We start from the raw sequence: 26,920 nt of genomic DNA on the forward strand, positions 1-26,920 counted from the left end.
GGGGGCAGGTTAGATAGGGGGCAGAGGCCGGGCCATGCCTGGCTGTTTGGGGAGACACAGCCTCCCCTAACCGGCCCTCCATACAATTTCAGAAACCCAGTGTGGCCTTCAGGCCAAAACGTTTGCCCACCACGGGCTAGGGGGAATGCAGCAGACATAATATATCTTGATTTTAATGCAGTCCCACATAACATTCTTACAAGCAAACTGGAGAAATATGGTCTAGATGAAATTATTAAAATGTGGGTGCAAACATGGTTGAGAGACCATACTCAAAGAATAGTTCTCAGTGGTTCACTGTCAGGCTAGGAGGACATATTTAATGGGGTTTTTACAGGGGTCAGTTCTGGGTCCAGCAGTAGTCAATATTTTCATTAATGACTTGGATAAAGGACTGGAGTCTACGCATTGCAAATATGTGGATGACACCAAGGTGGGAGGAGTCTGAAGCACTCTGGAAGAGAGGATTAGAATTCAAGAAGACCTTCACAGATTAGAGAACTGATCAAAATCAATAAAATGAAATTCAATAAAAGACAAATGCAAAGAATTTCACTTAGGAAAAAAAAAATCAAATGCACAACTACAAAACAGGGAAAAGCAAGTAGGTGGTAGTACTCTGAGTCAACATATGCAAAATGTTGAAGCAGTTGTGAAAAAGGCTAATATTCTGGCATGTGTTAAGAGGAGTGTTGTAAGTAAGACAAGGAAGGTAACTGTCTCCCTCTGCTTGGCACTGGTGAGGTCTCAGTGTTCAAATATGTTAAGGGCTGTTATAAACAGCATTGAAATCAATTGTCTTTTATGTCCACTGAACATAGAACAAGCAGCAGTACTGGGTTTACAATGATGCCAGTGGCACCATGGTGCTGGGCCCATGCTCAAAAGGGGCCCTACCCCGCCCCATTCCACTTGCACTGTGCCCGGAGCAGCTGGCTCCTCTCCATCCCCAGCTCCCCGCCCCCCATCCATATCTCTTGGCCCGCCCAGAGCTTCCCTCTGCCTCAGCCCTGCCTGCCAGCTCCTCCCTACCCCCTGATCCCTCCCCCCACCCACTGCTTGTTCTCAGCCGGTGGCTGGCTGAGGGCTCCTCTCTGCGCCCATCACCAGCAGGCAGTTGCTGGCAGAGAGGAGCCCTCAACTTCTGCCTCTCCAAGTCAGTGATCATCCACTTTGGGCTCCCTGGGGGCAGGGCCACCTCTCCATGCCGCTCTGCAGAAGCGGCGGGATGGGGAAGTTGGCAGCTGCCTGCCCCCTACTCATGCAAGGAAATGCCTCCTCCGCTGTGGGCACCATCAGCACCAGGCAGGTAGGGCTGGGTGGGGCCCTGGGGGATGGGGATGCTCTGTGCTCCCAAGCTTCAGCTGTCCAGCCCCCCTGTCAAGGTTCCTTCCCCACTTTGAATTCTAGTGTACAGATGTGGGGACCTGCATGAGAACCTCTAAGCTTAACTACCAGTTTAGATCTGGTTTTGCTGCCACCACCCAAATTATTTATGAGTCATTTGGGAAACGATCTCCCTCCCAAGTACTATAACCCTTCCCTGGGTAGCCTTGAGAGACTTCTCCACCAAGTTCCAGGTGAACACCAATCCAAACCCTTGGATCTTAAAACAAGGAGAAATTAAGCATTCCTCCCCTCCCACACCAGTTGCTGGGTGAGTCCAAATCCAACCCCCTTGGACCTTAAAACAAGGAAAAATCAATCAGGTTCTTAAAAGGAAGGCTTTTAATTATAGAAAAAAGGTAAAAATCATCTCTGTAAAATCAGGATGGAAAATAAAACTTTACAGGGTAATCAGATTCATGGTGGAACCCTCTCTAGCCTTAGGTTCAAAGTACAGCAATCAGAGGTAAACCCTCTAGCAAAGGGAACATTTATAAGTTGAGGAACCAAAGATAAAACTAACACGCCTTGACTGGCTGTTACTTACAAGTTTGAAATATGAGAGATTTGTTCAGAAAGATTTGGAGAGCATGGATTGATGTCCGGTCTCTTAGTCCCAAGAGCGAACAACCCTCAAAACAAAGAGCACACAAACAAAAGCCTTCCCCCTACCAAGATTTGAAAGTATCTTGTCCCCTTATTGGTCCTTTGGGTCAAGTGTCAGCCAGGTTACCTGAGCTTCTTAACCCTTTACAGGTAAAAGGATTTTGGTGTGTCTGATCAGGAGGGATTTTATAGTACTGTACACAGGAGGGCTGTTCCCTTCCCTTTATAGTTATGACACCCCCCTAGCACTGTGCTGGGAGGGGGGATCCCTGCCGCATGGGCTTGGTAGGGCATGGGGGAGTGGGTCTCTGTGGGGGATGCTGGGCTGTGAGGAGGTAAGAGGCTCAGGCGCTGGACGAGGTTTGTGTGTTTTGGGATGCTAGACAGTAGGAGGGTCTGTGTGAGGCGCTGTGTAGTTGTGGTGGTGGGGCTGTGGGGAAGGATACTGGGCAGTTGGGGAGATCTGTGCGTCTTGGAGCATTACAGAGTGGGGGTTTTGTGTGGGGCACTGGGCAGTTGTGGTGGGGCTGAGGAGGGGCACTGGGCAGGGGTGGTGGCATGCAGGGCACTGTGCATGTGTGTGTGTGTGGGGGGGTGCTGGGCACAGCAGGTCTGGGGAATGCTGTGGGCGGCGGGGGGATGCTGTGTCGTGCAGCATGGTCCATTCCCAAAGGGAAGGGGCACACTGGCAGCACAGGGCTGGGTGGCCCAGTGCATGTCTGGCGACTGCTGGTTTGTAAACAGTGCCCTAGCATTGGGTGGAGTGGGTCCAACCCCACCTTGCCATGCCCTATTGTCCCTGGCCAGCCCCTCGCTCCGGGGACCGACCTCACTGTGCCATGTTCCATTGCTCCCATAAAGGCCAACAATATGTTTGGTGCCAGGCCCACAAAAGATTAATCAGCCCTGACAAGAAGAAATGAGCTTAATCTGCAGCAAGGGAGATTTAGCTTGGATATTAGGAACGACTATAATGGAGTTAAACTCTGGAATAGGCTTACAATGGAGGTTGTGGAATCCCCATCACAGGAGGTTTCTAACAACAGGTTGGACAAACACCCTTCAGGGATGATTTAGGTTTACTTGGTCCTGCCTCAGAGGGATGGGCTTGATGACCTCTGACGATCCCTTTCAGCCCTACATTTCTATGATTCCATGAAAGTTAGAATTGTATTGAGGTTTGTTGAAAATGCCTTTCTTGTTGTATGCCTTAAAGGACAAGGAAATCCCAAGAATTATTTTAACATGTATTTTGTCCCCATTAGCCTGTTTGGATGTTACAGAAATAAATGCATTTCTTGAACATTCATAAAGAACTTCTCTTAAGCACCATTCTGACAGTACAGAAAGCAATGACCAGAATGCTGACAGATGAATTCAGTGAATTACTTCACATGTACTACCAGAGAAACTATGCAATGAAAGAAAGCTTTAAAAGGATATCATTTTTATTAGACTAAACTTCATTCCTGGTTGGAAATTCAGAGTTATGTCACAACACAGTTTAAATGAGTGGCGGTTACATCTGGGTGGACTGAGAAGGAATTTTATACTTTAAAATCCTTTTTCTCCCTATGTTAAATATTAATCACCATGGAACTTTAACGGACTAATCTCAAGGATACTTTTGGTCACCTAGTCTCAAGAAATAATAAATAAAACAAAAGCCATACTACTAAGCATGAAAAAAAAAAGTTGGCTATATTAGCTTCAATCTTTTTCAGTGCAAGAATGAGAAATAGTTGAAGTCTGACAGACAACATTACACTTTTGAACATTGTCCATGCACTGACTAAACTGCTAGAGAATCAGTTTAAGGAGAATAAAATATATTTCAGTAGATAAACACACTAAATATCTGTTCATAGGTAAGACCAACTCAAATAAAGTAACATAACACTTAGTATTCTATACACTGTTCAAAAACAAAGTTATTTCATTAGACTGTGTGTTGAAATGCTTAGTAATAAACAAACATGTTATTCTGTTGATATATTCACATGCTTTGATAAGGTATGTGCCAGGACATTCCTTGCTAAGTTAAGTGACTAATCAGATGCTGTGCTAGTAAGCACACCCTCAACTGTCATCAGAACCTGGACGTTTGCACAAGACACCCAGAGGAAAAAAAAGCTGTCACTGTAGGTTCTTGTGCCCTCTGTAAATAATTTCCGTATTACGTTTTGTAATCTAATGCTTGTATTTAGTGAACCAGGATACAAGTAAAGGTCAAAATCTACCACTTTTTAAGTTTGCTGTCACATATCATCTCCTCTCTCTCTTTGCCCCCACTCTACAGGCACTAAGCTTTAACATCATTTTTATTTAGGAGCAACAAAAAATATTTTAATAATTGTTTCAGGGTGTCTCATTTCATTCACTATAACAGTAATGTGAAACACATTCCTGGAATTCTTAAATTAACTGAAGCCAGCATTCTTTTTTCTTTTAAAATCCTGAAATTTCTCCTTTCTGAAATTTGCAATGTGATTTACAAACTGAAGTTAGAAGTTAGAAACAATTAATAGTAATTAGCTCATTATCATGTAATTTTGGTTTGTTATGAGTGCTGAAAATATTTTCTCGAGTCACAGATTTCAGGAAAACAGCTTTCTTAATTGAAAATATTTATTTTCATTGCTGTATCTACAGTACATTGCCTATAGCTGAACGTTTTGCTTTATAGAATTTACAAGCCTTTTTTAAAAAAAAAAAAGCAAAGGGGATACTGGGAAAGTGCTTAAAATGATTAGCTTTCTGAAACAAAATGTAACAGCATGGGAAAGACTGGAGGTTCTATGCCCATGTTCTAGCACCAGAAAGCACAGCAAGGCATCTGAAGTATTATCAGACACTCAGGTTCTTAGTAATGGATCAAAGTTTAGGAACAACCAGGGCCGGCTCTAGCCATTTCGCCGCCCCAAGCACGGCGGCACGCCGCGGGGGGCACTCTGCTGCTCGCTGGTCCCGTGGCTCCGGTGGAGCATCCGCAGGCACGCCTGCGGGAGGTCCACTGGAGCCGCCTGCCACCCTCCTGGCAACTGGCAGAGTGCCCCCCACGGCATGCCACCCCAAGCATGCGCTTGGTGCGCTGGGGCCTGGAGCCGGCCCTGGGAACAACTACTTTATTACACCATCTCTGTACAGGACTACATGCATATTCTTGTAACTAGATTGCTGCTCACCAGCTTTGTGTAAAAGGACTGATACTTGTGACTGGCAGTGGCTGTGGTGAATGATCCCTGAAAATAGGAGATAAATGCTCCATGCAAACATATGTCACATAACATGACAAGGTTTTAGGTTGAACCATGTAGTCTTTTCTGTAGGGAGTATACCTTTCCCTAATCCACCCATGTTTTCAAGGAAATCTCCACATGGATATTTCCTCCCTATAGCCCCACATGCCACAATTTTTTTTTTTTTCCTGTCAGAAAGGATCTGGACTTGTACTTTTTAAAAATGCTATTTATATTTTTGGTAGAATTTGGCCATTAGATTTTTGAGCTTGACATAACTGGTGTCATTTACTTTTAACGTAGTCTTTCTTGCTTACTAGAAAATAGATCTATAGAAAGTTTTAGCATATTGCATTTGTGGAACGAGTTAGGTTCTATGAAAATTTCTCATTAAATTGTCACTTGCATTATGATCCAGAAAAGACACCTAAGCAAACAGTGTCATTTTTTCTTTAATACTGAAAGGACTCTCTGTGTTGTAAGTGACACTACAGAACTCTCTGAACAATATAGTTTATAAATACCCTCTAAGAAGACAAGCCAAATGACTGAAGGATTATAAGTTCTCTCTACCAGTTGTTCAAGTATTAAAATGGCAAGCAGTAAGAGTACAGGGGGAAAAAGTAACAAACAGCCAATACTGAAAACTTTAAGTGTGCAACAGAATAAACATTCAGAGAAGCATGCTGAATTACTATTGTGGAACTTTCGTAATTCAAGTTTATTTTCCACCCCCTAATAAGGTCAAGTATAGACATCCTAGAATGATGTTTGCCTTTTTTTTTTTTTTTTTTTGCAAGTGTTACACTGTTGACTCATTCAGCTTGTGATCCATTATGACCACCAGATCCCTTTCCACAGTACTCCTTCCTAAGCAGTCATGTCCCATTTCACGTGTGCAACCAATTGTTCCTTCCTAAGTGGAGTACTTTGCATTTGTCCTTATTGAATTTCATCCTGTTTACTTCAGACCATTTCTCCAGATCATTTTGAATTTTAATCCTATCCTCTAAGACATTTGCAACCCCTCCTACCATGGTATCATCCGCAAACTTTATAAGTGTACTCTTTACGCCAGTATCTAAATCACAGATGACAATACTGAAAAGAACCAGACCCAGAACTGATCCCTGAGGGATCTCACTCGATAGGCTCTTCCAATTTGACTGTGAATCACTGATAATTCTGGGAATGGTTTTCCAACCAGTTTTGCACCCACCTTCTAGAAGCTCCATCTAGGTTGCATTTCCCTAGTTTGTTTATGAGACCATCATGCGAGATATTATCGAAAGCCTTACTAAAGTCAAGATATACCACATCTACCACTTCCCCCAACCACAAGGCTTGTCAAAGAAAGCTATTAGGTTGGTTTGACATGATCTGTTCTCGACATATACATGCTGACTGTTATTTATCACCTTATTATCTTCTAGGTCTTCGCAAACTGATTTTTAATTATTTGCTCCATTATTTTTCCGAGCACTGAAGTTAAGCTGACTGGTCTGTAACTCCCCAGGTTGTCCTTATTCCCCTTTATATACATGGACAAATATTGTGCCATTTTCCAGTCCTCTGGAATCTCTCCTATCTTCCCTGACTTTCTGAAGATAATTGCTAATGGTTCAGATATTTCCTCTCTCAGCTCCTTGAGTATTCTAGGATCTATGTCATCAGACCCTGGTGACTTGAAGGCATCTAATTTGTCTAAGTAATATTTAACTTGTTCTTTTCCTATTTTAGCCTCTGATCTTACTTCATTTTCACTGACATTTACTAAATTAGATGTCCAATTGTTACTAATTTTTTTGGTGAATAGTGAAACAAAAAAAAGTCATTTAGCACTTCTTCCATGTCTACATTTTCTGTTACCGTGTTCCCCCTTCATTAAGTAACAGGCCTACTCAGTCCTTGGTCTTCCTTTTGCTTCTAAGCTATTTGTAGAATGTCTTCTTGTTACCCTTCATGTCTCGGGCTAGTTTAATCTGGTTTTGTGCCTTGGCTTTTCTAATTTTGTCCCTACATACTTGTGTTATCTGTTTCTATTCATCTTCTGTAGTTTGACCTAGTTTCCACTTTTTCTAGGATTCTTTTTTGAGTTTCAGATCATTGAAGATCTCCCAATTAAGCTAGGGTGATCTCCTACCATACTTTCTATCTTTCCTATGCAGTGGGATAGTTTGCTCGTGTGTCCTTAATAATGTCTCTTTGAAAAAGTGCCACCTCTCCTGAACTGTTTTTCCCTTTAGAATACCTGGTGTTGTGAAGAATGAATGTTTTACTGGCATGTGTTTGAGATGATCACATCATTCACCAGTGGCAAAGCTGTAAGCAAATAATATAGGTTGTTCCAAATGCATACCAATAAAACTTATGTCACTCCACATTATGACATGTTCTGCATGCACCACATTATTAAAACATGCTTTCTTTAAAATGATTTAGAGGAGTTTAAAAATGATTATTGGGACTTTTTTATTCATTCAACTGTAAAGCCATATCCGTCTGTTGCCATGAATACAGGTGTATGGGATTCAAAGGGGGAAAGGAATTAAAACTATTACATTAAAAATACCTCCAAAAATGGCCTAAATAGCTTTTCTGTACAAAAATTGGTCACTCTTTTAAATCCAGATTCTGTAATCAACTGGAAAACTAAGAATATCCCCTTCCCAAACGTATAACGTTTCCATTTCTATCTCTGCATGACAGTGAAATGTAAATTTATGATATTTTATGTTTAGAAAAAACTGTTACTGGCCCAGGATTGAATCCCACCTATTCTGGAACTCAGGCAAAGGTAATCTGAGGAGGGAGGAGGAGGAAATTCCACATTTGGAAGCAAAAGGAGGAAATGCTTTTTTGGTAGGGTGAGCTGCAACAAAATGGGGGTGATTTGAAGCTGCTCATGAGTTTGGATCATCAGAACAATTCCCAAGAGATGGCTTAGTTGGCACTGATGTGATCATAAGCATGTGATAAATTGTACAGGCAATTTTATCATATGAATAGCACATAGGCATATTATTAAATAGGCAAATGTAATTTCATTTGAATTTGCATGCCTGAAATCAAAACTAAGATGTGAATAACCTTATTAAATACATTACTTTGTTCTATATTACTAGTTTTCTTCTAAAAACTTTTTTTAGACAGTAAATCAGAAAATAACTACAAATACTTAAAGGAAAATCCTCCCCTTTCATAAAGGACATGAGTAGCGGACAGACATGCCACTTTAACACTTTACATAATGCCATCATATAGTTATAGGTCAAGGTAGCACAGGCAGGGCTACTGCCAATATGCTGCTAGACCCTGTTTTTCCTTTTGATCGATGCAGCAGATGCTCCATCGACCAGGTACAAGGGCTAGTTGACAGTAGACAATGGACACACCTTCTATCTAGCAGTCAGCATCCCTTTGGAACTGTGGTATGCAGGCCAACTCAACGCCACACAGTCTTCAGCCCTAGGCAGAGGTCCGGACCAACTACTTGCACAGGGAGGAAGAGATTCCCTGTGTTTTCTTCCCCTTTCTCCACCTTGTGCACCAGCACAACAGAGGTTAGGATCTAGCCCTTATCCTATACCATAATAATAAATAATGCAATACTGAAAAATCATCAGTAAGGAAAATAGGAAAGAAGGAATTATATGGCAAAGACTGAGCATAACGCTCAAATATGCAATTCAGAACCTGTATTATTGTTAATTTATAGCTGATCTTCTCATTCATCAGTAAAGTATTATAGGTACATACATTTTAAAAATATGGAGATAAGTTATTTAAAGAAGCATTTACTAATGGTGTTTATCCTTTAATGCTCTAGTTGACAGCCGCCCAGGAGAGCTGTCCCTTTGCCTGTCATTTTCAGAGAACAAAGGGTCTTGGAGTGATGTTCTAACTACCCTGATTCTCTAAGGAGTCATTTTCCTTTACGATCCAGAAGCATCCCGTTGCAAACTAAATTGGATGTGGGTCCAAAGATTCTGTAGTAAACACACTTCACCACCTTCCATTCCAAGCACTCTAATGTAAGCACACAGCTGCATTTATGTATTTTAAAAAACTACCAAAGCAAAACACTACACAGCCCACAAAGAGGATGAGAGAAAAGAGGAGACCCACATTACGTTGTCTAATATACCAGTGGAAGCACTGCGATACAACAATACCGAATGAGGAAGACATAAATACCTATTTAGAAAAGAATAAAAGCTGAATCTTGTGTTTCCATGTTCACATTACGGATTGCTAGCTTTCCAGTGCACTGCTAGAGCTGAGTAGAATTTTTAAATGATGTCGCTAAGTCTGTGCCTTACACCTCAAGGCCATTGTTTCAAATGTTGTCAGTAGTAAGGTAACTGAAAATCATTACCATCTAACAGCTGCTTGGTAGCCTATGTAAAGTAATAATGCCTTACATTTCTATAACATTTTTATTCAGAAGGTTACCAAAATTCATAGACTGTACATAAGATTAATTTCATCCACTAATGAAATACAGCTAATCTACCCCAATGACACTATACAAACATTTGTGTGGGGGGGATAAATATAGGGGTTTAGACAGAGAAAATTAGCCAGCTGTGATAGTCCAATGCCTAGGAATAGGTTTCACAACCATCATTAATTGGTATTCATGGTAGCCATTTTAGAGATGCTAGCAACTGACAGAGCATTGAATTGATCTATAGCAGAACCTCAGAATTATCAACATCTCGGGAATGGAGGCTGTTCACACCTCTGAGATGTTTGTAACTCTGAACAAAATGTTATGGTTGTTCTTGCAAAAGTTTACCACCTAACATTGACTTAATACAGCTTTGAAACTTTACTATGCAGAGGGAAAAGGCTGCTTATAACCATCTTAATTTAAATTAAACAAACACAGAAACAGTTCCCTGACCTTGTCAAATTTTTTTTTGAACTTTCCCTTTATTTTTAGTAGTTTACATTTAACACAGTACTGTACTTTTTTTTTGGTCTCTGCTGCTGTCCGACTGCATATTTGTGATTCCAAACAAGGTGTGTGATCGAGTGGTCAGTTCGTAACTCTGGTGTTCATAACTCCGAGGTTCTACTGTACTGTTTCAGTCTAGTGCTGGTCACTACTGACCAAGAATGCAATGGAGAGGGGCACTTTGTACTGACACTTCTAAGAATGGAAGACATCACTCTTCAGAGCTGTAAATCCAGCATCTTTCAAGAGGTAACTTCAAATTAAACACATTGTAAGTGGCAGAAAGGACAATACTTCTTAAAGAAGAAAATGGTAACATTCAAAAAGAAGGTTGCTTTTTAAAATCTGATACTTGACTGAATAGTATATTGTGACACAATTCAAATAAAAATGTTATGACTTTCACAAAGAATACTATTTAAAACTGATGCATTATGTGAACAGTCAGTAATATAGAATAATAAACTACACTGTGGTCAAAATAACTTAGTTCTTGTTTTGTGGGCTATTTGGGAGAATCATTTGTAAAATTCAGAATTTTAAAATGGCACCTACCTGTCAGTGAGGCTCCTCCATAGCTGTGCACCTGAAATAAGCACAGCATAAAATGAAAAATAGCACTGATATATACAGCAGAACTGTTTTTTCCCCCTTCAATTTTTCAACAGTGCTCCAAATTACAGAAGAATTACTCTAAAAATCTCTGTAATTCTATAATACAAGTTACATTTACCCATATTACTAGTAAAAAAAATCATTCACCCTTTCCATTTTAAACAATGGAGTAACATGCTTCAGAAAATCAACATGTTTCTTTCACAGATCTTGGAAGACAGACCAGTCCTCGCTTACAGACAGCCCCCCAACCTGAAGCAAATACCAACAACCGCACACTATACAACGTAAACGCTAACCCAGGAACCTATCCTTGCAACAAAGCCCGATGCCATCTCTGTCCACATATCTATTCAAGTGACACCATCATAGGATCTAATCACTCAGCCCCACCCTCAGGGGCTCGTTCACCTGCACATCTACCAACGTGATATATGCCATCATGTGCCAGCAATGTCCCTCTGCCATGTACGTTGGCCAAACCGGACAATCTCTATGCAAAAGAATAAATGGACACAAATCTGACATCAAGAATCATAACATTCAAAAACCAGTGGGAGAACACTTCAACCTCTCTAACCATTCAGTGACAGACTTGAAAGTGGCAATTTTACAACAAAAAAACTTCAAAAACAGACTCCAAAAAGAGACTGCAGAACTTGAATTAATATGCAAATCAGATACAACTAACTTAGGTTTGAACAGAGACTGGGAATGGTTGAGACATTACACTAATTTAATCTATTTCCCAATGTTAAGTATCCTCACACCTTCTATGGGTCATCTCGATTATCTCTTCAAAAGTTTTTTTTCTCCTGCTTATGATAGCTCATCTCAGTTGATTGGCCTCTTACAGTTGGTATGGCTACTTCCACCTTTTCATGCTCTCTGTATGTATAAATATCCTCTTGCTGTATGTTCCAGTCTATGCATCCAATGAAGTGGGCTGTAGCCCAAGAAAGCTTATGTTCAAATAAACGTGTTAGTCTCTAAGGTGCAGCAAGTACTCCTGTTCTTTTAACATGTTTTCTGTAAACTTGATATCTCAAAATAGTTTGAAATATTCATGAAAAATCAATGTAGTTTTTTAACCTGGTCTGTCTTTAAACTAGAATGATTAGATACCCAATGTAATCTAACTTTGTTATCCAAATGTAATCTAATTTTGCAATGCAAAAATGTGACAATCACTTTCTGTATTTGTCATTATACTACAACAGTTTTGCCAGCTAGTGGTTGGCTAGAGTTAAATAAAAGTTATTCTCCAACGAAGAGCTAACAGATTTTCTCTTTTAGTTCAAGTGATAATTTGTTGATTTCAGATCTAAAAAAGTTTCTGGTTCAAGCTAAAAGACAGATTCTTCATGAGAGTACTCAATTAGTAGTTTTGGACTTTACTGAACTCTTCCTCTGAAGTCACTGGAGACATTTTATATTAGTCATATTTTACCTGAGCTATCTCATGATTTCACAGTTAGCAACATATAGCTTTATTGGCCTTATCTAAAACTGCTAGATTGCCAATAATAAAAATAGGAGTACACTCTTGCACTTCCAATCAGATCAGTAATATTAGGTGCCAAAAATGATTAGCTGGTACTCATTACTAAAAATCACATAAACCTTGTAACGTAACAGAAAACACAAAGGCCTCAATAATCTGAAGCAGCAGCACAAATAGGAAATGTACTTCCTTATTCTTCTGCTGCTTTTTAGGGTATGCTTATATTGCAATGTAAGTCCCGGGATAGCAGAACTTGGGTTGGCAGACTCAAGTTTTTATCAGCCTAGGGCTTGAGCATCTACACTCATCTGTAACCCCAGGTTAGAAACTGTTGAATCCTGGGTCCCAATCTGGGGCTCCGGTGCCTACACTGCATTATGTGGGCCTGAGTCCAACCACTCATATCCTAGACTTCTTAGATCACCTCTCCCCCGACCGCCCCAAATGTGACTGCTCTAATTCTTTGTTCACGGTGCAGTGTAAGAAAACATGACTGTTCACCAAGCCTGACTGTCCCAGAGGACAAAGAAAGCTGATCTCTGGGATTGTGGAATACTTTTGACATACTCCCACTGCACAAGTCCGGTGGGGTTGAATCTACATGGTTAAGCAATAGGGCTTGAACCTAGGTTCCCAGCTTAACTCAGGCTCAGAGCTGGAGGTGGGGAGGGAGGTCCAGAGCCTGGGTTCCAGCCCAGGCCTGGAAGTCTACAAAGCAATGAAACAGTCCCACAGCCTGAGCCCAAGATAGCTGGCCCATGGGGTTTTTCTTTGCTGTGTAGATATACCCATAAAATCCTGGGACGCTAGGTCCGAGCCCTGGGACATAGCGATTTGTGTGTAGATGCAAGGGTGGTTAGGCTTGAGCCTGAGTTTGAACCTTGGGCTTACACTGTAGGGTAAACATAACTTTAGAGACTTTTTAGACACTTTGCAGGAAACAAGAGTCATGAAAAACGGGCAATGACATAATGAGTACAACTTTATTTGTAAGTGATTTTTCAGAGTAGAATTTCCTTTTAAAACTTCTTCAGAGATTACTAGTCATTTGTCTCAGAAAATGTTACACATTTAATGCTTTTACTATGACACATTACACACTCACCAAAATTAAACAAAAATAGGGGCACCAGTAGGATGAGAGCCAGCATAGGCAAACATTTGTAAATTAAAGGTAAATTACGAAACTGATGATTGCCTTACCTTTTATCCGAGACAATACCATATCCTTCATTATCTGAATAATTACAACCCCAAGTATTATGAGAGAAGTCAGCTGGTATACTCTCCAAGGAGTCAGTGCAAGGAACCTAGGATATATTTAAAAAAAAAATCACTCTAAATGTTTTAACTTATAGTATAGACTTACTTTATATAGGACCATGATTGTACCCAAACCTGAATAACCAAGTACAAACAAAAGAAATGTATATTGACATTGCTTTAATAGTTCCACTGAATTTGCTCTTCTCAGTGTCATTTCCAAGAAGCAAACACTGAATAATAGTATAGTATGGCCATTATACCCTGGCTTAAAAAACTATATTTAAGCATCTCTTGAGCTTGATAGTGGAAACACTCTTAAAAAAAACCAACCAAACAAAAAAACCCATGAAACATTTTAGCTAAGAAGCAACAAGAAAAAACCTCAAACACAAAATATGCTCAAGTGTTCTATGGACATTTCCACAGGTTCTAGGGGGAAAAGCTTTGTAAATGAAATCGTCTTCGCGTTACATCTTAGGGAGTCTTTTTTTTTTAAATTAACATGAACAAAGGGTAGGAAGGAAAACAGGACAGAATGGGCTTGTTTACATGATGTGGTAGTGCACTTCAGTGCGGTGTGAATTCTAATACACATTTGCATGCTGCACACTAACTGGTCTTCAGAGATCCTGCTGATGCACACTAAAAGTTCCTTAGTGTGCCTTAACAGTACTGTTTCAAACGGGTATTAGAGAACTTTTAATGTAAACCGGCAGGGTCTACATAGGCCAACTAACAGGTGACATGCTCATGTGCATTAGAATTCATGTGCCACTGATTCACACTACCATAACCCATAGACAAGCCCTTCTGTTTGCTTATTTTTTAATACAGAATCGGCAACAACCCTAAATATCTAATCTATGGTCAGACTAAATTTATATGGAAGTCCAATTACTTAATAAGGATTGTTCCAGCTTTATAGAAAGATTAGACAATTATACTGCTCAGGGTATAATACCACAATTTGCTTTTAAAGAAATTAAGTTTTAATTATTTTTATTAATTATTTTATTATTTATTTTTCTTTTTCATAACAAAATGGTAACCATGTCCATTCAAGAGAAGTTGGACATAGAGCAGGGGTTCTCAAACTGGGGGTTGGTACCCCTCAGGGGGTCATAAGGTTATTACGTGGGGGTGGGGGTTTGCAAGCTGTCAGCCTCCATCCCAAACCCCATTTTGCCTCCAGCATTTATAATGGTGTTAAATACGTAAAGAAGTGTTTTTAATTTAAAAGGGAGGCCACACACAGAGGCTTGCTATGTGAAAGGGATCACCAGTACAAACATTTGAGAACCACTGACTTAGAGAGTGTGCATACACTTGTTTACCATACTACTGCTGATCTTGGCATGCAAGTATGTATAGAAACATTTATCAAATAATTAGAATCTTCTCTTTTTCACTGGCAAATCTTTCACTTTCCACTAGAGTTATCCCTACAAGAAATGATCAGAGGGTTGACAGGATCCAAATTCACTTAGTGGAAAAAATATTATTATTATACTGGAAGATATTAATGGCTCTCTGCAAGAAGGTCTTTGTTCTATGCACGCTAATAGACCTCATTAAAGGTGATGGGGTGTGTTATGCTCCTTTCTTTCAGGATAAACAGAAGGAGCAATTTAAAGCTCCTTTACATAGTGGTAGCTGAATACAAAGGAAGCCACTGTCCAAGACACTGGCCCACATCATGTGGCCAAATAGAAAATAAGACACATGAACTGAGGGTAAGGTGACTAGACAGCAAGTGTGAAAAATCGGGATGGAGGTGGGAGTAATTGGAGCCTATATAAGAAAAAGATGCAAAAATTGGGACTGTCCCTATAAAATCGGGACATCTGGTCACCCTAACTGAGGGTTTCCCAGAGACTGTGGACTGATTGCTTGCAGATGTTCAAGTCTGCTTGCAAGAACCCAACAGCAAGACAAGTTTTGGTGAGTGCGCACCTGGGAGGGAACCAAGAGACAGATCTTTTAGACAGATCTAACAGTACTTGTCAGAAAGGCACACTGGATTTCTAAGCACAGAAACTGCCTGATGCTTGTTTCTACTTTGTTCAGAGAGAGAGTGTTTTATGTACAATCTTTGTCAATAAACTGCATTACATCAACAAAATACCTAATTCTTATAATCAATTTCTCCTCCTAATGGAGGCAATCCAACAAGGCCCCAAATATTAGCTAATCACTTGGGCCCAGAAGAGGGAACAATATACAGTTTTTGAAGTAAACTCGCATTCTGCTTATTGAAAATAAAATAAAATAAAAATAAAGTTAGCTCCAGTCCCCAACAACCAAAGAAGGGTGCAACATTTAAAACAATTCCATAGTATATCAGGCAGATGATTCACCCAGAATTAACCTACCATGCTAGATTCCTCAGTGATTACAGGCATGCAATTAGTGATTGTTTCTTCTCCAGTGAAGACGGTACCTGCGCCAACAGGAGGGTTTCTCCCATCTGTGTAGATATTCCAACTGCCCAAGAGGCAGTAGCTAGGTTAATAGGAGAATTCTCCCATTGACCTAGCACTGTATACACCAGGGGTTAGGTCTGTTTAACTGAGTTACTCAGGGCTGTGGATTTTTCACACCCAAGTGGTGTAGTTACATTGACCTAATTTCCTAGTATAGACCAGGCCTCAGTGTCTGTCTCTCTCTTTATCACACACATACAATGTGTCAACTCCACAGGATTAGCTTTCTTGTGAATAGAAAAGATGTGAATTATAAAAATTAGTCACTCTGATGGTACCACAAATTGGCATTTTTGGTGTGCTTCAGCATACATGCTTGCCCGTAAGAAACTAGCAAGTGTACAGAGAATAATACCACAAGGTACACATGCACCCTCTCTGACATGCAAGTAGTAGATCTCCTTAATTCAAAACCTCTTTCCATAATGGTTCCAAAACTATGTTGTCCCAATATTTCCTCAAACATTTTGTACCATGAAAACATCCTTGATATAACCTAAGCATTTAATTTGGCTGCAGTGAAGACTTGCCCTGACGTCTAACTTACTGAAGAGACTGTATATGGTGTGAATGGTCCACATTATTCCCTGAGAAAATGGGGTCTCATGACCCAGTAGTCCAAGAAAAGTGTATTGGACCTCTAAAAGACAGTGATCAGACACCACTGCACGGCACCTGGGTTCAGAGTTTCAAGGGTAATTAGGCATCTGAAGATGCAAATAGGTGCCTAATGGGATTTTCAAAAGCCCTTAGGTGCTCAACTCCATTGAAGTGAATGGGATTTAGACAGCTAGGTGCTTTGAAAAAATATCTAATTAGGCATCTCTTTCCATCTTTTAAGTGACTCATTACCTTTGAAAATATGTCCCTTTGTGAAGGTCTGAGAGCCACGGCCACCCCAAATATGTACTTTGTATTGATGGGTTCATTGCTCATTTTGAGCCATGATACTTCCTGTATGATGACCTAAGCATTGCAAGCTTACAAATTTCAGTGAGTCAAAGTTGTCCTACTTAATTCTAATTTTTCAGACATTTTTAAAATCACCAGGCCCAGATAAGCTGTATCCAAGAACATTTTAAAAGAGCTAGTTAAGAAGTTCTCCAGACTGCTAATGTTGTTTCTCAAGTCCTGGATCACAGGGGAAGTTACAAAAGATGGGAAGAAAGCTAATGTTGTGCCAATTTTTTGATGAGATTACAAGTTTGGTTAATAAAGGCAGTAACGATGTAATATACTTCTGTGACGCCTTGGACTTGGTACCACATGACTTTTGATTTAAAAATCAGCATGATACAGAATTGGCATGGCACACATTAAACTGGCTGACAGATCTCAAAATGTAGTTGTAAATGGAGCATCACTGCTGCTCATGTGCATCTCTACTGGGGTCCTGCAGGGATCAGTTTTTGGCCCTATGCTACCTAATATTTTTAGCAATGACCAGGAAGAGAAAATCACTCAAAGTTTTCAGATTGCACAAAAATGTGGGAGTGGTAAATAATTAAGAGGACAGGTGCAGGGACCACAGGTCTTGAACACTTGTCCACAGGGCTTTACAGAGCTAGTAAAAGCTCCATACTGTCACTCAGTGACCTGCTAATTGTTGTCAGAATAGGAACTGAACTCTGACAGAAGACCCCAGTCCTGGAATCCGACTGATAGGATGCTATGCAGCCTGATTGGTTCATAGCTTCTATATAAACCCAGCACAGAAACAGGAAGCTGTCCAAGCAACTGGGTTCTCCCTTCTTTGCTTCCCTGGGCTGCGCCTCCTGAGATACCTGCTCCTACTGCATGCTGCTGACCGCCTGGTACCCTGGCCTGCCCTCCTGATACCTGATTTTGGTTTGCCCTCTGGCCTGTCTTGGACTATGAGCTCGTGGTATTGGATCTGGCCTGACTCCCAACTCCTGCACCAACTACTAGTTCAGACCGCCCACATCCTGCTCATGACACTTTGCATGGACCACTTAAGCCGCAGGAGCAATCCCAGTGCCAGCAGAATGGACCTGGCTAACCGTTTGGGAGCACTGGACACATATGAGTGGACTACATGCCTTCATATGGACAACTAACCCCTACAGGCCCGTGTCATCCATCTGACCTCGGAGAACCAGCTATTGCATGACCAAGTCATGCAGTTGCATGCTGACACATCACCGTCCATATATGGCTCGTACAACCCTGTTCCCCAATACCATTGACAGAACGTTTTGATGATGATCACCAGTGATTCAGGGGTTTTATAAGACAGTGCTCCTTCTCATTTAGGTTGCTCCTGGTCCCAAGAAACCAGTCAGTTACCCCCAAATCAACTGGTACCCTAGATCTTACACCAAAGGCAGTGCTGGTAGCCAATCCAAAAAAGGAATGACTCTTATTTACAGGTTAAAGCAAACAAACATATACACACAAAAGTTACTATCTAAATCTGGAGAGTGACAGAGTTGTAGTGATCTATCAATTAAAAGTATCTTGCAGAGCAGACCCAGGAGTCAATCCCTGGGGATTTCTGGCTTCAGTTTAGAGTCTCTGGCCCTTCGTAGTTCAAATGGCCAAAAAGATGGAAAATTTTCCTGTGGCTTTGTTCCATTTCCTCCATTCATCTTCCAAGCCCACAGGACTTCCTTGCATGTAGTATTTCCAAGGTGTGATAGGACCATTAACCAGTCATTTATATTGCAATAATTCTTGATGGCCTATCTGATTTTGATAGTCCTTTGGAATGAGGGAGAGGAGGAATGATTCCCATGCCTAAATTCACAAGTTCAGGGCAAACATTTTTAAAGTTATAAATTTTCTTATAACATGGAGTATACACATTACAAGTGAGATTAATGCATGCAGCAACTTAACAAGCATTTCATAGAGTCTGAACACTAAATTCATTCTTATAAGACTAACACCTATTTTGAGCAAAACTAACATACAGGAGACCTGGCCTGGTCTCCGGCTACAAGGTTATCAGTTCTTAGCTAATGCCTGCAACCTGGGCAAGAGCTGGCATCTGGCCTGTCAGCATCACACCACAGCCAGAACAGTTTGACAATAATCACCAGTGATACCCAGAGTTTATAAACCAGTTCCATCTCCTGTTCACGATGTCCCCTCAGATCCATAGCACTGATCGTGCAAAGATGAGTCTGGTTATCAGCCGGCTGTTCAAGGAAGTCTTACACTGTGCCTTCTCCTTCTTGGAATGCAACAGACCAGTAGTGTCCAACTGGGAGGTCTTCCTCCAAGGCATGTCAGTCCTCTTTGATGATCTACACCGAGCTTGAACAGCAGAGGCTACACTAAGGAAGCTCCAACAGGGGCAGGGAACAGTAGCCTCCTGAGCTGCGCAATTCCACTGCCTCATGGCCAATACTGACTGGAACAAGGCAGCACAGAGTTAGTTGTTCTGGTGGACCTGAAAGACTAAATGAAGGACAAATTAGCCCGGGTAGACACGCTCATGAGTCTGGATGCCCCTGTGGATCTTTCCATCCATATAAACAATCTGTTACTAGAACAAAGAGGGAAAAATGGAGGTCTTGTAACTCTCCAATCCAGGTACTGTGATCTTTTCACCACTGCCTCCAGCCAAGCCAACGCATACAGCCCTGCACGGATACAAAATTTGTATCCGCATCCAATCTGCAAACATGACCCCTGAATCTAAAGCACATATCTGCAGATTGCTGGGCTCTACACATAAAATTTGGATCCACATCCATCCACAATCCGCAAACATGTTGCGGATATCTGCAAATTTGCAGGTCTCTACCAATGCGGGCAGACATGGGCCATCAATGGCTCATCCCCACAGAAAAAAAGGAACGACGACGCCAGCACCATCTCTGCTTCTGTTACAGTGAGTCAGGTCACTTCATTTCTGCCTGCCCTCTATGAACTCCAAGGAGTCAGAGAAAAGAGCTCCCTTACATTTCAGTTTTGACTGGAATGCACCTGGAGCCCTGCCCAAGGGTTCTCCACTTCTAGGTGCTGGTCCAGTTGGACATACCTGGGGTGCCCCTACAAAATCCCATCTTACCAGCCCTGACTGAATCAGTGAATCATCGATGCAGAGGCAGCCCAGATCCTGCAGATTCCCCTGAAATCTAAGGCCACTCCTGACCTTATAGCGATTACCTGATAGCTCCTCCTCGTCTTCTGATCCAATAACGGAGGAAACAGCTCCCCTGGAGACCATGATTCAGAGGCATGGGGAAACGTTACAGTTTGATGTGATCCATTCATCATGCTTTCCCTGATCATTGGTATCTCCTGGCTGGTCCTCCACAATCCACTCACTTGGTGACAAACACAAGAAGTCTGTTTTCTATCAACACTGTTGTTGACCAGGGGTTGCTGTCCCAACATACAAACCCTGAGACTGAGATGGGGGTGGCTGTCCAGACAAAACCTTCCATTGAAGCTACATCTGAACTTCCCTCTAAATACCAAGACTACAATGATGTTTTTGAAAATAAGAATGTGGAAACTACTTCTGCATCAGGATTACGACTGCCCAACAGAGCAGCAGCCAGAAGGAAAAATACTCTCTGCACAGATTTATGCCATATCAGAACCCGAGCTGACAGTGCTCCAAGACTACCTCCAGGAGAACCTGGCTTGAGGGTTTATCGGCAAGTCAAGCTCATGAGCTGGTGCACCACTTTTTGTCAGGAAGAAAGATGGCAGTCTCCAACTCTGTGTTGATTACCGTGCATTGAATTAGATAATTATCAGGAGCTGTTGCCTGCAATTTGATTCCTGAGTTGCTGGATTGTGTGGGAGCTGCCCATATATTTATTAATTTGAACCTTTGGGAGGCACAGAAGCTTGTGTGAATTAGGGCAGAGGACAAGTGGAAGACTGCCTTCCAAATCTGGTATGGCCACGATGAATATCTCATAACACCCTTCGGTTGACCAATGCCCCTGCCACCTTCCAACATTTTATAAATGATGTGTTCCAAGACATACTGCAACCTAGATGACATATTGATTTTCTTCAACTGTCCTGATCATTATAATGCTCATGTCCAAAGCGTCATGGAATGCTTATGGCAGCATGGCCTTTATGCAAAGCTTGAGAAGCCTGCCTTCTATCAGACCTTCAAAGAGTTCTTGGGCTTCATCTTATCTCCAGAAGAGATCCAGAGAGACCCACACAAGGTCCAAGCCATACAAGATTGGCCAACTCGCCACACAGTACACGACTTGAAACACTTCCTGGGATTCGCCAGTTTTTATCAATGATTTATCCTGAACTTTTCAAAACAAAACTGAACCCATTACTACTGTCGTCCAGAAAAACATCCAATTCCATTGGTCTCCCGAAGCCCAGCATGCATACAATAAGCTAAAGCTTGCCTTTGCTAAAGCACCCATATTGGCTCATGCTAATATTACATTTGCCTTTGTTGTAGAAGCTGAAGAAATATGCTCAGCTCTGGAAATAAAGAGAAAAGCCTTTATCGAATGACAGAACGATCCCTCCTCAGTCTCCAAACGGGACCATTTCAAGTACCTTCAGAGCAAAACACAGAAAGACCTCCGTCAGATACAAGACAACTGGTGGGAGAGCAAAGCCAAAGAAATCGAGCACTATGCTGAGACTCACAAGTCAAAGATGTTCTTCATTGCTATTAAGACTGTCTATGGACCTTCTAAACTAAGGACCACCCCACTGATCTCATCAGACAACACAACGCTTATTAAAGATAAAGAAGGCATCAACAAAAGATGGCGAGAACACTTTAGCAACCTTCTCAATAGACTATCAACCGTGAATAATAACGTCCCCAATGAAATTCCACAACAACCTGCTCTTACAGATCTTGACTCTCTGCCCACTATAGATGAGATTAAGAAAGCTGTTAGCCAAATGAGTTCAGGAAAAGCTCCTGGAAAAGATGGGATACCAGCAGAGAGATACAAAGAAGCAGGTCCAGCAGCACTAGCAGCGTTACACAGCGTGATCATTGGCATCTGGGAAAATGAAAACATACCACAGGACCTCCGCGATGCTACCATTTTCTCTCTTTTCAAGAACAAAGGCAGCAAAGCAGAATGTGGAAATTATAGAGGCATATCCCTCCTCTCCATTGGATGGAAAATCATCGCCCGCATCATCTTGAACCACCTAATAGCCAGTATTTCCGAGGCAAATCTACCTGAAAGTCAATGTGGTTTTCAAGCTGGCCGAAGCACAGTCGACATGGTGTTTGCTGTCAGATAAATACAAGAGAAGTGCACTGAACAGAACATGCACATGTATGCTGTCTTCATAGATCTGACAAAGGCATTTGATACCGTCAACAGGGAAGCCCTTTGGACTATTCTAACATGAGTTGGCTGCCCAAGAAAATTTGTCCAGATTATATGCCTTTTCATGACAGCATGACAGGCAAAGTATTGTCTGATGGAGCCACATCTGCCCCCTTCAACATCACCACGGCATGAAACAAGGATGTGTTCTCGCTCCTGTCTTATTTAACCTGTTCTTTGCATGCATCCTCAACCATGCAATGAAAGATCTGGATCAAGGTATATATTTGAAATACCGGCACGATGGTTCACTTTTTGACCTCCGTCGCCTGAATGCAAAGACTAAGACAATGCAGAAACTCCTTCTTGAGGCACTCTTTGCCGACGACTGTGCCCTCATGGCTCACACTGAAAATGATCTTCAGCACATTGACAACAAGTTTGCCGAGGACTCGCAACTCTTCGGACTAACTATCAGCCTCGCAAAGACAGAAGTTCTCCATCAACCTGTACCTGGATCAAACGCTTCTGTACCAAGTATCTCCATTGATCGCACTCAGTTTAAAGTAGTGGAGAACTTTAAATACCTGGATAGTGTCATATCCAGTGATGGATCACTGGATAATGAGATCAACGCATGAATATCCAAAGCAAACCAGGCACTTGGCTATCTGCGTGTCAAAGTTTTAAACCACCACAACATCCGGATTTTAACAAAACTGCTTGTGTACAGAGTTGCTGTTCTTTCATCTCTTTTGTACGGGTGTGAAACATGGACACTATATAGGCATCACATCAAGCAGCTCGAAGCATTCCACATGCGTTGCCTCCGCAACATCATGAAGATCCACTGACAAGACAAAGTGCCCAATCTTGAGGTCCTTGAGAGAGCCCAGATGACAAGCATTGAAATGATCATCATGAAGTCACAGCTACGTTGGACCAGTTATGTCAGCCGCATGGATGCCAACAGAATCCCCTGCCAGCTTCTCTATGGTGAGCTCTCCCAGGGCATCCGGCATATAGGTCGTCCACAAAAACGTTACAAGGACACATCAAAGCCAGTCTGCAGTATAGCAGTATCAAACCCAGGGACCTTGAGGACGCCGCCAGCGACAGAACACAGTGGCGAGCAACAGTCAGAAATACCTGCATCGCCTTTGAGGAAGACTGCTACCGACGTCTACAAGAGGCACGCGAACGACGTCACAGAGCACCAGCAGCGCACAACCCACTGACTGCGAATTTCCCATGCACCATCTGCAGCCAAATGTGCACCTCTAGAATTGGCTTGTATAGCCATCAGAGAGCACACCATGAGACCAACAATAGATGATTTGCACAGATTTGTCATCATTGCATCGATGGACTACCAAGAGAAGCTGACATCTCTAGTACAGTGATTGTGGCTGTCCTCTCCCATTGATGTGGTCCCAAATGTGTGTGATACCTGTGTGCTTACTACTCAAGGAAGTTCACTCCCAAAGAACTAAGCTACGAAATACTTGATAAGGAACACCTGGAGATAAAAACTTACTTTACAGAATGGCAGCACTCCCTGGAAGGAGCTTGTTACCATCCAGGTACTCACTGACCATAAAAACCTGGAATATCTACATACGGTGAAAGCCTTAAACCAACAGCAGCTTTGGTGGGCCCAATTTTTCCTCACCATTCAATTTTATCATCACCTACCGCCCAAGACCCAAAAATGGCAAGGCGAATGCCCTGTCCCAAAGATATGGTACCAACCCATGAGGCCCCATCCAGGAACCAACCCTCATTCTCAAATCCCGTAACTTTCTCAATGCAGCTTGTCACCACAGTATACACAATTGATATGCTCTGCCTCAGGAATTCTCTCTCATTAATAAGCTATTATCCACAAGCAGCAGCATGACTCCCGGGAAATGTCACATGTGTAAGGAACTGTATCTACGTTCATGGGTTGCAGTCCCATAACTATGCCACAATATTCCCCTAGTAAGACATTTGGGGTGCTTCAATACCCAATGACTAATATCCTGCTCCTTCTGGTGACCCTGGATGCGCCTGATGATGCAGTCATTCATTGTCTCCTGTGATAGTTGTTCCTGAACCAAGACACCACACCACTAGCTCTGCATTCTCCTCCAGTCTTGGAGAGCCCATCTTGACATTGGGCAGCCATCACCCTAGACTTTATTACAGAATTACCAGAATCCAACAATTTTAAAACATTTTTGACAGCCATGACCAATTTACTAAAATGGCCCACTTCATCCCTTCCCTCTCCTGAAGGGCCAGCCTAGCTCTGGATTAACCATGTAGTCTGTCTTTACGGCCTTCCAGAATGCAACACCCTCCAATCTGAGGGTCTCAGTTCACAGCACGGTACTGGCACAATACCTGTTGGGAATCCATGCATCTTTCCTCTGCTTACCATCCCTAGTCCAACGGCCAAACAGAAAGGGTCAACCAATTTTTGAATAGTATCTGTGATGCTGCAAACACCAGGAGGACAATAGGTGTTCACTTCTCCCCTAGACAGAATTTACCTATAACAATGCAGACCATGTATCTTTATTCATATGATTTTAGACTTGATTTTAACAAATAGGGAGGAACTCGTTGAGAATTTGAAAGTAGAAGGCAGCTTGGGTGAAAGTGTTCATGAAATCATAGAGTTTGCAATTCTAAGAAAGGGTAGAAGGAAGTACAGCAAAACAGAGACAATGGATTTCAGGAAGGTGGATTTTGGTAAGCTCAGAGCTGATAGGTAAGGTCCCATGGGAATCAAGACTGAGGGGAAAAACAACTAAGGAGAGTTGGCAGTTTTTCAAAGGGACACTATTAAGGGCCCAAAAGCAAGCTATTCCGATGGGTAGGAAAGATAGAAAATGTGGCAAAAGACCAGCTTGGCTTAACCACGAGATCTTGCATGACCTACAAAATAAAAGAGTCCAAAATAAAAGGGAAAAACAGTCAGATTACAAAGGATAATATAGGCAAATAACACGGAATCAAGGCAAGATTCAGAAAGCCAAAGCCACAAAATAGCTCAACTAGCTAGGAAAGGGACCAAAGAAGACTTTTACAAATACATTAAAGCAGAGGAAACCAGGGAAACAGGGGTAGGTCCACTGCTCAGTGAGAGGAGAATACATAACAAGGAAACTGAAATGGCAGAGAGCTTAATTGACTTCTGTTTCGGTCTTCACTGAAAGCTGAAGGAAGGTCTAACATAGTGAATGCTTATGAAAGGGGTAGGTTTAGAAATAATAGAAAAAAAACAACATATGCAACGTACAGAACGGCTGAACCAGTCAGACCAAAGGTCTCTATCTAACCCAGTAAGTCTACGACAGAGCAATATGCCAGTGCCCCAGAGGAGTAACTAGCAGGCAATGATCAAGTGATCTCTCTCCTTGCATCATCCTCATCCTCTGATGAACGAGGCTAGGGACACAATTCTTACCCATCCCTGGCTAATATAGCCATATGACTTAATCACCATGAATTATCCAGTCTCTACTAAACACTGTTATTATCCTAGCCTTCACACCCCTCAGGTAAGGTTCACAAGTTGACTGTGCAGCTGCATGAAGAAGAACTTCTTTTATTGTTGAAACCTGCGCTATAATTCATTTGTGACCCCAGTTCTGTATTATGGGAATAAAAATAACTTTCCTATCGCACTTTCCAACATCACTCATGATTTATTAACCTCTATCATATCCCCTTAGGCTCTCGTTCCAAGCTGAAAAGAGTCCTAGCCTCTTAACCGCTCTCAGGGGACCCTCCAAACCCTAATCATTTATGCCTTTTCTGAACCTTTTCTAGTCTATATCATCTTTTTGAGTGGAGGAGAAACCACATCTCCGAATACTGTGTACAGATTGACATACCATGGATTAATAATAAGGCAATATTAAGATATTCTCTTATTCTCTTATCCCCTTTTAAATGTCCTAACATCTGTTGCTTTTTGACCGCCTCTGCACACTCTCGTGACATCTTCAGAGCAATACTCTCCCGATGACTCCAAGAATTATTTCCTGACCCTTGTAGCTAAATTAGCCCCATTAATTGTAGTTACTTGGGTTATTTTTCAATGGGCATATTTACATATCACATTAAATTTCATTTGCCATTTGGTTGCCGCAATCACTATTTTGTGAGACTTTTTGAAGTCCACAATCTGCTTTGGTCAAACTATACTTAGAGTAGTATCATCTCAAACTTTGCCACCTCACGTTTACCCCTTCTCCAGATCAGTCATAGAAAATTGAATAGAATTTTCCTAGGGCCTGATTACACAACCGCGTTTAAACCGATTTTAGCAACGTTAAACGATTTAAACACCGCACACCCTCACACGTACGAGGCCTTTATAAGCTATAAGGGCTCTTTAAAAATCGTTCTCTATACTCTCCCCCGAGACAGGAGCAGCGCTTAAATCCGGTATTCCATACTCAGATTAGGGTAGTGTGCCGCAATCGAACGTAATTGTCTGGCGTGTATCCCACAGTGCCAACCACTGTGACCGCTTGGACAACCAATTGGAAATCAGATGCAGTGGCCAGGTAGACAGAAAGCCCCGCGAACCTTTCGATTCA

General features: G+C 41.8%; 1 protein-coding gene across 3 annotated transcripts in view; it reads right to left on the reverse strand.

Annotated features, from left to right (window-relative positions):
* Positions 1–26,920, reverse strand: part of RETREG1 (reticulophagy regulator 1) — a 108,669-nt gene that overhangs the window by 59,735 nt on the left and 22,014 nt on the right. For all 3 annotated transcript variants that reach the window (XM_032789752.2, XM_075062693.1, XM_075062694.1), the window contains exons 2-3: positions 13,517–13,623; positions 10,750–10,780 (exon numbers count right to left, since the gene is read on the reverse strand). In XM_032789752.2, coding sequence (XP_032645643.1) covers positions 10,750–10,780; positions 13,517–13,547 — 62 coding nt within the window. In that variant the 5' untranslated portion in view covers positions 13,548–13,623. The remainder of the gene's footprint in view (positions 1–10,749; positions 10,781–13,516; positions 13,624–26,920) is intronic.

The sequence above is a fragment of the Chelonoidis abingdonii genome, chromosome 2, assembly GCF_003597395.2.
Source record: "Chelonoidis abingdonii isolate Lonesome George chromosome 2, CheloAbing_2.0, whole genome shotgun sequence".
In the NCBI taxonomy this organism is placed as follows: Eukaryota; Metazoa; Chordata; order Testudines; family Testudinidae; genus Chelonoidis; species Chelonoidis abingdonii.